Below are 14,364 nucleotides of genomic sequence, written 5' to 3'. Positions count from 1 at the left end.
ACCTATCCACCCACCCATCCGTTTATCTATCTGTCTGTCCATCTATCCATTGGTCCATCCCTCCATCCATCTGCCCATCCATCCATCCATCCATCCATCTACCCATCCATCCCTTCTTCCATCCATCTCTCCATTTGTTCATCCATTTATCCATCCATCTATCCATCTGTCTATTCGTCAATCCATTTGTCCATCCATCATTCATCTGTCCATTAGTCTACCCACCCTCTCGTCCATCTGTCCATCTGTCTGTCTTTTCATCCATCCGTCCACCTATCCTTCCATCCATCCACCAATCTAGTTATCCCCTCTCCATCAAACCACTCAGTCCACCTTCCCATTTGTTTATGTATCTGTTACCCTTTGATCCCTTCATCCATCCCTCCTGCTCTCTATCCCTCCTTCCATCTATTTCTTGTTCCATCCCTCCTTCCCTCCATCCATCATATAGTCATTTGTCTAACAACCCACCCACCCAGTTGTCCACCCATCTATCCTTCTAGTTATCTAGGTGCTAGGATCACAGAAATAAATGTTAGCTCACAATTAGTGGAAGAGATAGGTTATCAAAAATCACAGGGCCCTAGCTGGTTTGGCTCAGTGGATAGAGCATTGGCCTGCGGACTGAAGGGTCCCAGGTTTGATTCCGCCCAAGGGCACATACCTGGGTTGTGGGCTCGATCCCCAGGGTGGGGCATGCAGGAGACAGCCAATCAATGATTCTCTCTCCTCATTGATGTTTCTATCTCTCTCTCCCTCTCCCTTCCTCTCTGAAATCAATAAAAATACATTTTAAAAAAATCAGATTCTCATTTGATCTCATTTCCTACCCTGAGTGCCCGCCCCCAGGAAATCCTTTACCCATGCAATCTATGGTGGCTACCTCATGGCCTGTGCCTTTGCTCAAGTGTCTCTTCCTGGGTAGGCCTTCATGTGACCACCCATCCATCCATCTTTACATCCATTATCCCTCCATCACCTAGAACCGTGAAATTTCTCTGTAATCCCGTCCTGCATCCTCTTAACACTTACCAGCATTTGACATGTTATGTATATACGTATTTCTTGTCTGCTCTCCCTCTCTTCGAAAGAATTGTAAACTCTATAAGGTAGGGGCTTAGTTCTGTTATCTGCTGTATTCTCAGAGGCCTAAAACAAAGAGTGCCTGGTGCACAGCAGGAGTTCAATAAATACTTGTTGAATGGATAAATTAATCTTGAAAAATACTAAAATGATAGAGAATGAGGGAGGAGTTGAGGGATGAAATGTGAGTGGCAGTGGAACCATCTGGGGAACACCTTGGAGGCAGAGGTGCTATGAGGTCTGGGGGACAGAGAATCTGGTTCATGGGCAGCTGGAGAAGTGAGCCTGGAGCAGGGAGGCGCTGGATGGGTACGTCCCATAGAACCTGCAGGTTTGCAGGGGATCAGGGAGGCTCAGGGTTGGAGCAGTGGCTGTGAGGGACGCCAAGATCAAGAGTACAGGTGGGAAAAAGCTCTGTGCGTTGTAGTGACATCAGGGAAGGGACCCAGCCCCACACCCGGATTCAGTGCACTCAGAGGCTGGACCTGGAGCAAGGGACCCCGTGAGGTTGAGCATCAGTGGGCCGTGTGAGGGGTTCAGTGAAGACACAGTGCTGCTTCCATGGCAGTGCATGTGGGCATGTAGCATGACATAGGTACATGACTGGACACAGAGACATGCATATGCACAAGCACATGTGAGCACAGCACTTACACGCGACTGTGGGCCACACACATGTGCCTCACACATGGACATCTTTGCTGGTAACTCCGGGCTCCGGTTCTCTGTGGCCTTGTCCGGTCTGCCGTGTGCATGGGGGAGAGATGACCCACAGCCCCTGCCCTGTTCTGAACCCTGACCCCAGAAGCCAGAATTTCCCATATGGTCCCCTCAGGCCTCTGACCTCAGGACCTCTGGGCCAGGACCCAGGATTTCCCCCACTCCCCCCCTTCCATGTGGCACAACCAGGCCAGGGGGTGTGGGCAGGGGCTGCTGACCACTGTGGTTGAGGGGCTGTTCAGGCCGCTTGGAGGATATGACCCTCCATCAGCAACTGAAACTCCCCTCAGAAACACGGGAGGACCGGACGAAGCGACTTTTCCGCCACTACACTGTGGGCTCCTATGACAGCCTCACCTCTCACAGGTACCGCAGGGCAGGTGGGCAGGTGGGCAGGTGGGCACGCATGTGAGTGGGATATCAAATGTAAAGGGAGGCTGAGAGCTGGGCAAGGAGGCCTGGGTGAAGAGGAAGGAGGAGGGAGCGGTGGTGCCCAGCCTTCTGTCTTCTGCCCTCCCAGGTCCGTCCAAGGGCAACCCTCCCAGGGTGGGTCCTGCCTGAGGGACCCTTCTTGGGGCATGCGTGGGGGTCAGCTTGGCCAGCGTGTTAGCAGGCTTCCCCTCACCCCTCCCTGCTTTCCTCCGCCAGCGATTATGTCATTGATGACAAGGTGGCCATCCTGCAGAAACGGGACCACGAGGGCTTTGGGTTCGTGCTTCGGGGGGCCAAAGGTAAGGAAGGGTTGGGCGCTGGGTGTCAGGCTGGCAGGGGCTGCAAACTGTTTGGGGCTTTTGTTCCGCCCCTCTGCTCTCCTCCCTGCCCCTGCTCCTGTCCCCAGTGTCACCCCATCCCCTCTCCAGGCCCCACCCGTCCTTGTCCCTCTGCTGTGACTATACTCTTGGTCTGGAATGTCTCAGTACAGGGCAGGGACTCCTCCTCCTTGTGGACATCCAAGATTGCTGCTCTCGTGTGCCTGACCCAGTGGGGCCTCTCGGTGGGGGTGAGAGGGGAGTTTCTCAGAGGGATGTACCTTGGATTCCCGAACTGGCTCTTGTCCTGGGTGGCGCCTGCCCACTGCCCAGCCCAGGGCGCTCTGCCTGGTTTTATCGTTTGGCATGTTGCACCACTCTTGGGCTGTTACTGTGTGACAACCGCCTCCACCTGGACACACTAGTGAAGCCCCTCCCTAACGCCCCGCCCACCCTGCAGCAGAGACCCCCATCGAGGAGTTCACCCCCACACCGGCCTTCCCTGCACTTCAGTACCTCGAGTCTGTGGATGTGGAGGGCGTGGCCTGGAGGGCCGGGCTGCGCACGGGAGACTTCCTCATCGAGGTGAGGCTCATCCTTACCTGTGCGTCTAGGTGGGTGCTGACCTCTGAGCCCTGAGGACACACCTGGACCACCCCCACCCACCCCCCTGTCTGTCCCAGGTGAACGGGGTGAACGTCGTGAAGGTCGGACATAAGCAGGTGGTGGCTCTGATCCGCCAGGGCGGGAACCGTCTCGTCATGAAGGTTGTGTCGGTGACAAGGAAGCCGGAAGAAGACGGGGCTCGACGCAGAGGTGAGGTGTCGGCTTCAGATCTCTGTGCCCAGACTCTCCCCTCTGGCTCCTGACCTTAGACCTCTGATCCCAGGCCCGTTTCTCTGCCCATCCCCTGACCCCAGACGGCTGACATCAGACGTCTGAACCCGAGTGAAATGCCCCATTCGTGGCTTGGGTGCTTTCCCAGTTCTTGCTGTTGGACTGGCCCCCTGGCCCCCAGTCTGTGACCCCTGACCCCAGGTTGCCCCTCCTCAGATCCCCGCCTCCTGCTTCCTGGCATCCCCCAGCCCCTGGTGTGGAAGAGCCCTCCTTCCCTGCTCTGCCAGCAGCTGCCTGGAGGCCGGGGTTGCCATAGCAACTGTGAGGTTGACGCTGCCTTCCGCTCATTGTCGGAGGGAAGGGGGAGGTGGCACCTGAGGGAAGAGGAAGAGCGTCTTCTCCCTGCGCGATGTCGCGGATCAGCCTGGGCCCAGGAGGCTTTGCTGGCCGGGCCCAGCCCAGGCCCTGGCTTAGCTGACCACACCAGAGTCCCCTGGGGCAGTGGCCTCCAGGGTCTGGGAGAGCCCTGGAGCAGCAAGAGTCCCGCCTGCTGGGGACCCCTCCCAGCCCCCACCCCATGGCTCTGGTGCCCCTTGCTCAGCCTTCAGAGGCTAAAGGGTGGGCACTCAGGCTAGAGCTGGCCGGCACCGTGACCCCTCCTGGGGCTCTTGACCACCTCCTGAGGCCCCTGGCCAGCCTGGCCCTCAGCACCCCCTGAGCTCCCAGCGCCATGAAGAAGTTTGCATCCAGCCGCAGCCTGAACAAGATCCTGGCGCAATGTGACACGTCCTCACGGGAGTACGAGGAGATCCAGGCGGTGGAGCGCAAGTGGCACCTGCACCTGGCCACGCCGCGCTGCCTGCTGCTGGACAGGAGGTCCAAGGCCTCCCTCTTCTTTGCAGCCCCGCCGCCCCCCAAGAGGGCCCCCAGCACCACATTGACCCTGCGTTCCAAGTCCATGACGGCTGAGCTTGAGGAACTTGGTGAGCAGTGGGGGCGGGAGGTTGAGGGCAGCCCAGGGTGGGTGGCCAGGTGGAGTGAGCTGGCGCCAAAGCCAGGCAGAGGGAGAGAGGGCAGGAAGGACAGACAGATGTGTGAAGAGGTCTAAGGTAAATGGGTGGGTGCTGGAATGGTGGGATGATGAGGGGGAGACATGTGGATGGGATGAGGGCCGAGGAGCTGGAGACAGGGCTGGAGATGGATATGGGGCCACCAGATGGTGGCAGGAGCAGGGCCTGGCCCACCAGTGTGTCTGCATGCGTGCACATGTGCTGCCTGTGGCTCTCCAGTCTGACTTTACTCCTTCGTTTCACCCACGTGAGAAAAGGGCAGGATCCGGGCCCTGGCTGTGTGGCTTGTGCCTCTGTTTTACCCTCAGCACCAGCTCACTCACTGGTTGAGCAGGGCAATTACAGCGAGCGGCTGACCTCACAGGGCTGTGTGCACCTCCCTGCTTCAGTGACGGGCAGGCCCTCGTGGGCTGCAGGAGGCACATAAGAGTGTGTCAGGGCTTTGATGGGGCATGTTGTGGGCACAATCCCAGAGTGATGTTGGTAACCTCATTGTGGGCCTGTCTCGAGATATGTGACTGTTAATAGCCTCGTCATAGGTGTGTCCAGATATACGTAGCCATGTCCTGATATTCGTGACCATCAGCGTCCTCATCATGAGCGTGTCCTAGTCACATGACTGTTAATGTGCTCTGTCCTTCTACAGTCTATACCCAGTCCTGGTCCCAGACTTTACCCTGGCTTCAGCCAGGATCTATCCCAGTCCTGACCCTGATCCTGGTTCTAGAATGAGCTTCAACCCTGGCTTAGGCTTGGTTCTTCCCTAGCCATAGAAAGAGCCCTACCTGTCTGCTAAAGTTATTCCTGACCTGAGTCATTGACTGAGCCCTGATCCCATCCTGGCCACGGGCTGAGCCACCCTGTGCAAGCTGGTACTCTTGACTGTAGTTTATCATGGAAGACAGCCACCAAGATCAACAGAATTGACAGGATTTTCCTTCCCCATGAATATTATGAATAAAATAAAAACACATAGCTAACTTAAAACAGAAGAACAGGAATTCCCTAGGTCTCAAAAATGAAGAAAGAAATCAGAGCCAAAAAGAGAGGAAGCTGATGCTGCCATAGTCCATGATGGCTTGGGACAGGATGTAGATTCCCAGGGCAAGGGGTTGAGGCTCTGATGCCCCCACAAAGCCAAGAGATATGGTTTTGGACCCAAAGCTGGAACCACACCCAAGAACTGGAATTAGCATCAAAAGAACTGAAAATCATAGAAGAATATGAAAGAGACAAAATAATGTGTTTAAATACAGAGTTTAAGAGAAATGACAGAGTTCATAGTGAAAGAACAAGACAGTACCAAAAGGAAAAAAAAAGAAAGAAAAAGCAGATTTTAAAAGGATCTCTAAAAAACTGTATTGAAACAAAAATTATAGCCACTGGGACTTAAAAAAAAATCTCTGAGATGAACAGGATTCCTCAGTGTGGCAGGGTTGTTCACAGACCCAGCTGAAGAAGAAAACAGTGAATTAGAAGATAAGTCTGAAGAGATCACCTAACATGCAGCACAGGAGACAAGGAGATAACAAACTATCAAAGGGCAGATGAGACACAAAAGAATAAAAACTTTGGGGAAGGGGCAACATTTGAAGAGTAAATGGTTGATAATTTTCAAAATTGAAAAAGGAGAGGAGACTCCAGTTTAAAGAAGTGTAAGTCCCAAGCAAGGAAATATAAAATAAATCTACACATGTAGACTTGTCATAGTAAAACTTCAGAACACCATAGACAAAAAGAAAAATTGTAACCACCAGAGAAAGAAGCTGGATGACCTAGGAAGGAAGGGAAGACTGACAGCTGATTTCTAATCAGCAATAGAAGCTTCTAGGAGACGATGGAATGATAACTTCAGAGTCTTGTGTGAAAATGCTTTTCCACCTAGAATTCTATATCCTGCTAAAACCCACTCATTCAAGAGTGCAGCAGGGAAGCTAGCAGACTTCTGGCCTCAGGGTCACAAGGGTTCAAGGTTAGTCATGGGGAGCTGATCTGCTACACTGATTGAGGGTCAGGGTCCAAACTGATCAATGAACCAATACCCCTAGGCAGCGAGGTCTGGCTAGATACCATCTTGAGGCTCTGGTGGGCGGGTCCCAGGAGCCTCCTTCCAGAGGCTGTTACCCAGCCATGCTCAGCCTCACGTTCAGAAGGGAGCCCCCAGTTCTGCATGAAGAGGTGCTTGGGCAACCCCAGACCTGTAATTCAGGGACCAGTGGCTGCTCTGTGTGAAGAAACCCTTGAACAGCAGATCCTCCCTCCTCTCTGCCCTGGTCCAGGGCTTTCCCTCTGCTGCTGTGTAACCCTCGTCTTCCAGGGGCTCACTCCTGCAGCCTCAGGTCAGCGTCATCTTTGTCCACTTTTTCGGAGCAGAGTTTCGGGAAGGATGAGGAAGGAACAGCTTAGCACGGAGCCTCTGTCCACACTGCTGACTGAGGGGTCACAGCTTTGGTCGAAGCTGGACCCAGGCTTTTTTTTTTTTCTCTGTTTGGAGGAGAATCCATTCTGCCCCCCAGAGGACAGCTGTCCTGGGAAGCCAGCCCAGGTGCCGACCTCTAGAAATACCTGGTTTGAGGAAGCCAGGCCGACATCAGGGTCTTCCCACGTACTACAGAGCTCAGCTTGCGGTCCAGTGTTGGTGCTTTCAAAAGGTAGAAATAAAGCCCGTTGGCTCACTGCCAGTATTAACATGTCAGTTCTGTGTCACACTGTTGAGAACTGATGGGACCATTTAGGGTCCCTGTAGTCTATCGAGAAGATCACCTAAATAGCTGGAAAGAAAGGAAGATGTGAGGTGACAAAAAAAGCAGGTGGCAAGGGGGGGGGGGCTCATAGAGAGTGTGGGGGAGAAGCAAAGCCCTGAATGACTGAGGGGCTGGCAGAAACAACAGAGAGGAAGGGGAGAGGACCCTCCCCTGAGACAGGTGGCAGAAGGAAGGGCAGGACACCCCAGTGCTCTTAGGCAAGTGCCCATCGGGGTTCCCACGTGCTCATCTCCTCAATAAGAACCAAGGACGTGCTGGGGCTGCAGAGGCCAGTGGAGACCCAGACTTGGGAGTGCCCGGTGGGTCTGAGTCCCCTCCTGCTCACCCACTTTCTCATGGTAAATCTTGAGCTTCTGGGTCTTTTTTCCTCTGTGACGAGAACGTTGGGGCAGGTGCCACGTCAGTGTGGGGTCTCTGACTGGCCTGCCCTTTGTTGGAAACACTGTGCAGAATGCCCCAGGGCAACCAGTGATGCCATCAGTGACTCCAAACTTGGTTTTTATGGGATTTGCCCTTTCTCTAAAAAAATTTGACTGACTTGTCTGTGGACGTCTCCACATGTGTGTGCATGTCTGTGTGTGCATGCCTGTGTGTGCATGAGCATGAATGTGTGCACATGTGTGAGTGGATGTGTGGGGACGTACAAAAGCATGTGCACATCGTGTGTGAGTGGATGTGCACAAGCATGTATGTAAACATGTGTGAGTGGACATGCACAAGCGAGTGTATGTGTGGATGTGCATGAGCATGTGTGTAATCGTGTGTGAGTACACATGTATAAACATGTGCGTGAACATCATGTGTGGACTTGTGTGTGAGTTGACATGCACAAATGTGTGCACATATGTGTATGCAGACATGCATGGGCAGCGTGTGTACACGTGTGTGAGTCAATGTATGTGGATGTGCACAAGTGTGTGTGTATCGTGTGTGTAGGCACACACAAGTGTGCATGAGTGTGAGTGGAACTGCATGGGCCTCATGTGTACATGTGTGAGTGGACCGTAAATGTGTGTGCGCACGTGTGTGTGTGCATGCACACAAAAGCATATGTCTCTGCTTGTGATTGTTTCTGCCTCGAGTTTCAAGCTGTGTACTAATTTGGCATTGGGCAGATTTGCCCCTCTGGTCTGGTAGAGAGTGTAGGTTGGGGGTTGTGGGGATCTGGGAGGTCCTGGTTGTTAGAAGGGGTGGGAGAAGAGAGGTGGGGCAAAGGGAGTGGGGAATGGGGCCCGGGTGCTGAGGATGAAGCCTGCCTCTTACCCCCTTTGCTCTGTTTCTTGATTCCAAGCCTCCATTCGGAGAAGGAAAGGGGGTGAGTCATCTGCTGTGTCCCCAGGGCTACAGCTTCGCCTGATCCCTGTCCAGGGAAGTGCTGGTGTATGAGGAAGTTCCAGTTCACTCAGGGTGGTCCGGAGGCCTGGGCTGTACCCTCCTGATGGCCTTTTCTCTGGGATCTGGTGGGGGCACAGTAGAAGGACCTGGCTAGGGTCACCTGGGGATGTGATAGGCTTGGTCAGGGGCCTTGTGGCTCAGGTGAGCTGGGGTGGCCTGGTGAGGCAGAGCTGGGAACCCCCAGAGTGGAGGCCTGGAGCCAGGGAGGGTGGGTTTAGGACCCAGCTGTGGCACTTCGGGGGTGGGAGTGTCTGGTGCTTGACTTGGCCCAGGTTGCTTTTTCTTGTCTGCTCTGGGGGCTCCCTTGTGCCTGGTGTGTGGGTGCTGTTTCCGTGCTGATCTGTTTTGGGGTCAAGCCCAGTGCTGACAGTCCCTCAGAGCATGAGTCTGGGCCCACAGCACTGGGGAGACAGCCTGGAGTTCCTACTCCAGCATCGCCCACCTGTTGGCTTCCCCACCCCTTGCTGCTACCTTCAGACCTCATCTGCCACGTCCTCTGAGGCTCCTCCCTGTACGTCCGGCCTGGTTTCGAGGGACACAGCATCCATGTGGGGACAGAGTCTGGGCCTGGGCACTGAGGGCCAGTATCTGTCAGATCTCAGGGCCTGGCTTCCGCCAGCTTCTCCCACCTCTCAGTGAACAGGAGTCCAGGCCACACAGAAGCCAGAGGTGGCTCTGTGGCCCCTCATTGTCCATGTACCCAGTGCTCACTGGTCCTCACTCAGGGACCCATGGGCCTTTCCCGTGCCAGCACACACCTGCCCACCTGCAGTCCACACTCTCCTGCACAACCTGCAGCCTGGCCCTCTGAGCTCTCGCCACCCCTTCCCCAGTCCCAATGAAGTGCTTTCCTGGGCATCTTTTCAGGCGTTAAAACAGGTGATGGAGTCTCCTCTGTGGACACTTTTGTGCACACCTTGAGGCCGACATGCGAACTATTTCTGGAGCACATCGGTTCTGTGCTCGGCTCATTAGCGGGGCTCCCAGGGAGCTGTGCTGTGGCCTGTGCACTGCCTCCAGTTGTAGGGGCAGTGATGGTGATTCATCGCCCCCACAGGCCCGGCTTGTTCAAACAGCCGCATCCGCCCCGGCCCCACGACAGCTGTGTGTGTGAGTCTGGTGTGTGTGTGGGCGAGGGGGGGGGGGGGGGGGGTAGCGGGGGCGGGGCACGCCAGGGACCCAAAACCGCTTCCTAATGGGCTTCATTCCCTTATCTAAATATCTGAAATGCTGTAAGAATACACTTGCTAATTTTGGGGGGGATTGGGTGTCAATCTCACTAGTTTATAGTATGAAGAATTTTTATTCTTTCCAATTTGAAAATAATTCTCGTCTGGCCTAGTCCCATGGCCCACAGCCAGCAGTTGTGCTTGGCTACCTTACTGAGCATGTGGCGTTGGGTCTCAGACTGAGTTCTGGACCTGGACAAGAGGCCTCTAAATTCACAGCTCAGGTGAGCACGTGTCCTGCGATTCCCACGAAAGTGTTTCTCTCCATACCTGTCTTTTTGCCTGTGGTTTCTGGGCAGCCTGGCAGCTAAGTCTGACCTTTCACTTACTGGGTCTGTGATCTGGGCAGTTTATCTCTCAGAGCTTCAGTTTCTTCTTGGGTAGAATGAGGGCAGTAACAGTATCTTCTTCGTGTGGTTGTTGTGGGATGACAGGTGAGGCACTTCCCACTCTGGAAGTCGCCCGGAACCTAAATGGTCTCAGCTCCAAAGGGAAGGCATTCACCTCATTACAAAACAAACAAGGGGCCTCTAACGGGCCTCCCTGGTCTGCACCTGGGCCCAGGTGAGTTGAAACTCTGGTGGAGCTCTGGTGTCAGGGCCGGCTGGGTGCCCTGGGCTGCAGGGCAGCTGTGGAGCTGATTGTAGCAAACGTGTGCTCGGTGCTTGGTGCCTGCTCAGAGCTGGCACATGGTGGCACCTCTAGACATGTCCTAGTTCTCACAACACTGAGGCAGGGGCCGCTTGTGTGCTGTTTCATCAGAGGAGGAAACTGAGTCATAAAGAGGTTAAGCCAGGAAAGTGAGTGCACAGAGGGGGTCTGGTCTGGGCTGGGTACTGGACATCTCAGGAGCTTATCTGCTTTGCACGGCGATTGTGGGCGGGTGCGGAGGTGGGACAGCAGGTGCTGGTAGGAGGTGTCCAGGCTGACCCCAGACGTTCTCCCACGTGGGGCGCTTGGTGACCTGACGCATGGGCCTCTAAGGTTGGCACAGTCCCTTGGTTGGGAGGGTGGGATCTCGAACCTGAGTGAAGGATGGAGTGGGCAGGGCTCCTGAACGAGAGGGTCCCCTGGCAGCAGGTGGGCACCCGACTGCACCCATCCGTCCTCCTGCTGGACCTGATAGCTCTCAGACACACCCAGTTGTTTAACAAAACTTCCAAGTCATGTTCATAAAAAAACACCACTTTGAAAAGCATCAACCAGCTTTAATAAAAACAAACAGAGCTTTTCTTTTACAACGGATTTGAGAAGAACAGTGCCTGGGGGCTCCTGGTGCCTTTCCCCCAGGCCTTGTTCAGCCCTGTGGGTCCCCCTTGTCCCTCCCACTGTGCCCCACACCCTCTTCTTTGCACCTCCCACCTGGATGAAGGTTCTTTGGCTTCCTGAGCAGCCTGGGGCACTCAGCTGTTTTCTTTCATTCTTGATTGATTCGCATCTTTCGTGGGCACCCGCTGGACCTCGGGTCTGTCCTGTGCACTGGGGCCCAGACAGCGATGCCTTGTGCTGAGGAGAGAAGTGAAAGTCAAAGGACAGGGAATCTTGGGGAGACCGGGGCCCTCGGCAGTGTGCCCGGGTCCTCCCCCTAAGGGTCAGTCGGCCTTTTCCTGGAGTGGGGTCTCCAGGGTCCCCTGGAGCCACGCCAAGGGTGGAGAGGAGGCTGGTGCAGAACCAGATTCTGGTGTGTGAGGGTCACCATCCCAGGTCTGGAAGCAGCCCTGGGGAGTGGGAGGTCTGAGATGGGCCCCGCATGGGGGGACTGGCCTTGTGGGGAGGACAGAACAGTGAGGCTGCTCAAGGTCATGGTGGCTGAGAAGATACCTTCTTGGTGTGCAGAGAAACTAGATGAGATCCTGGCGGCCGCCACGGAGCCCGCACTGAGGCCTGACATCGCGGATGCTGACTCGAGGGCAGCCACCGTCAAACAGCGGCCCACCAGCCGGAGGATCACCCCGGCCGAGATCAGTGTAAGCTGCTGGGGGGCTGGGTGTGGGGGTGGGCTGAGGGCTGGGTGAGCATGGGTGTTTGCGCATTTTCTGGGGGTGGGGGTCCATCATTTGGACCCCACGCTTTAGGAGTGGCTGTGAGTGTCCGCCAGACTCCCGGAGACACTTGGGGCCACCTCAGCCCCCAGAATGGCCACAGTTGACCACGTGCTGAATGGCTTTCAGTGCCTTAGGCAGATTCTGTGCCAGCCCTGTTCATGCCACAAATAGTGTGTCTTTATCCCCTGGCCCACTTCTCCTACTGGGCACCTCCTGGGCTGCTCCCCTAGCCTCACCTGGGCCACACCCAGGGCCGCTGTCTGCTCTGGCCACCTTGGCATCAACCCACCCAACACTCTGCCCAGGCCCCTGCTGCCTGGCCCTGCTATGGAGGCAGGCGCCTGGGCACCAGCACGTTGGACATAGTGCATGGGTGAGATGAGGCTTAGGAAGAGCGTGGGTGGAACCTCCATGTACCCTCCCGACTCCCACAGTCACTGTTTGAGCGCCAGGGCCTCCCAGGCCCAGAGAAGCTGCCAGGCTCCCTGCGGAAGGGGATTCCACGGACCAAGTCTGTAGGTACGGCCGGGCTGGGGTCTGCACGGGGTGGGGGGAATGGGACCGGGTTGGACACAGGGCTGGAGGACCCTCTCTCTCCACCTTCAACTGGGTTTTCAGTTCCCCTCTGAGTCCTGCCTCTCCCTGGCCCGAGCCCAGAGATCTCATATGTGGACATATGTTGGGGGCGGGGGTGGGGGTGGGGATCAGTCCTTTGGCAAACTCAGAGATACTTCGCTAAAACAGACCCTTGAGACTCCCCCCACACCCATCTACGGCTTCCTGTCCAGTGGGTACCCTCCATCCATGGCTCCCACCCATCCCTGGGCCTTGTCTTCTATGCTGGATGCCTGAGTACATGTCATATTTCTGGTCCGAAAACTACCCTCCCCTTGAACCTGCCCCCACCCCATACCCCAGGTATTCCTCAATTCCTCTCCTTTCCTTCACAGTCCATTTCTCCAAAGTCACCTGTCCTTTCTGTCTCCTGTCCCCCGCCTGCAGCCTGGGGAAGGCTAGCTCTGTACCTAAAATTGAAGTTGCTCCCACCATAGTCACCAGTGTTTTCCAGGGCGTTCCTCCCGGTGCCCGTGACCAGCCCTCTCTTTTGGACTTCAATTCGCAGTTGATTTTCCTGCTTCCTTGTCCATGTAACCCTTCTCCCAGTTTTAGGACACTTCTCAGCTGCACATGTTCAGGCTTCTCCCAGCCCCACATACCAACGTGGGTCCTTCTGTCCTCCCCAAGGAGGACACCACACCACACCAACACGGAACTTTCTCAAGGCTGTGTCCTTGGCCTCTCTGCCTCTGCACTGTCTCCATGGGACATCACACTCCAGCCGATGTCATGCCCCACACTTGGCCATGTCCTCTTTTGACCCTGGGCCTGGTCATCTAACAAGCCCCACCTGCTGCTCATCCTTCTAGGCATCCAGTGCCCTCTCCTGCTCACCTGTCCATCCATCTACCCCCAGACCTGTCCACTTATCCATCTATCTGTCCATGTACACCTCACCGCACCCATCATGTGTTAACCAGTAAATGCCCCTTCAACACTCACGCCAACACTGCGTATGCTCACTGCCACACGTAGTCCTTAGAGCAGGGGTCCTCAAACTTTTTAAACGGGGCCAGTTCACTGTCCCTCAGACCGTTGGAGGGCCGGACTATAGTTTAAAAAAAAAAACTATGAACAAATTCCTATGCACACTGCACATACCTTATTTTGAAGTAAAACAACAAAACGGGAACAAATACAATATTTGCATTTGCGTGTGGCCCGCGGGCTGTAGTTGGAGGACCCCTGCCTTAGAGGAACCCTGAGGAGGTAACACTACAGTCAGTACCTGTGTTACCGACGACAAAACTGAGGCGAAGAGGCCAAGTGACCTGCCCAGGGCCACACAGCTGCCTCACCTGTCTTCTGTTCACCCATCTGGCCAACCAGTTGCCCAAACCCCAATCCCTCATTCACCCGAGGACTCTGATACTCGATGCCCACTCTAGACTGACCCTGGGCCAGGTGTGGGGGCTCAGCTGGGGGAGGTGACACATGTGCAGACAACTCAGTTTGGCAGTTGTGGTGAGTGTGAAGGAGCACGTCCAGTTAGAGACAACTAGGGGTACCAGCCACACCTGGGTGTCGGCAAGCTGGAGGGGCGTGTCTGAGTTTGACATGCAGGATGAGTGGGGGTTTCTGGGAGATCATGTGGTGAGTTACTGATAAAGGCCATCATCATAGGTGGCATGGTCCTTCAGGGACTGCTGTGGGTCCTTTCTGTGGGGGGAGGAGGAGGAAGAGGGTTGGTGAGACTGCAGCCACTTTGGAGCTCAGAGGTACCTCCCTCCTCCCACTGGCCTAAGCCCTGGGAGTCCTCCATGGTTTCCTCCTTATTCTCTGCTTCCCCTGACAAGTTAGGGGTACACTGCCTCCTCAAATGCCTTGTGCCTGACTCCTCACCAGCTTTGTAG

The 14,364-nt window shown here is 55.2% G+C and overlaps 1 protein-coding gene across 1 annotated transcript in view; it reads left to right on the top strand.

The window, feature by feature from the left end:
• The window catches only part of SHANK3 (SH3 and multiple ankyrin repeat domains 3), a 45,291-nt gene that overhangs the window by 19,406 nt on the left and 11,521 nt on the right, over positions 1-14,364 (top strand). Inside the window, 7 exon segments of the mRNA XM_023747216.1 lie at positions 2,075-2,169; positions 2,452-2,534; positions 3,013-3,137; positions 3,236-3,368; positions 4,292-4,372; positions 11,685-11,815; positions 12,328-12,412. Coding sequence (XP_023602984.1) covers positions 2,075-2,169; positions 2,452-2,534; positions 3,013-3,137; positions 3,236-3,368; positions 4,292-4,372; positions 11,685-11,815; positions 12,328-12,412 — 733 coding nt within the window.

This window comes from Myotis lucifugus, unplaced genomic scaffold (assembly GCF_000147115.1).
Source record: "Myotis lucifugus unplaced genomic scaffold, Myoluc2.0 scaffold_812, whole genome shotgun sequence".
NCBI classification, from domain to species: Eukaryota; Metazoa; Chordata; class Mammalia; order Chiroptera; family Vespertilionidae; genus Myotis; species Myotis lucifugus.
The sequence above is the reverse complement of the archived record's forward strand: the minus strand, read 5'-3'. Positions and strand labels throughout refer to the sequence as shown.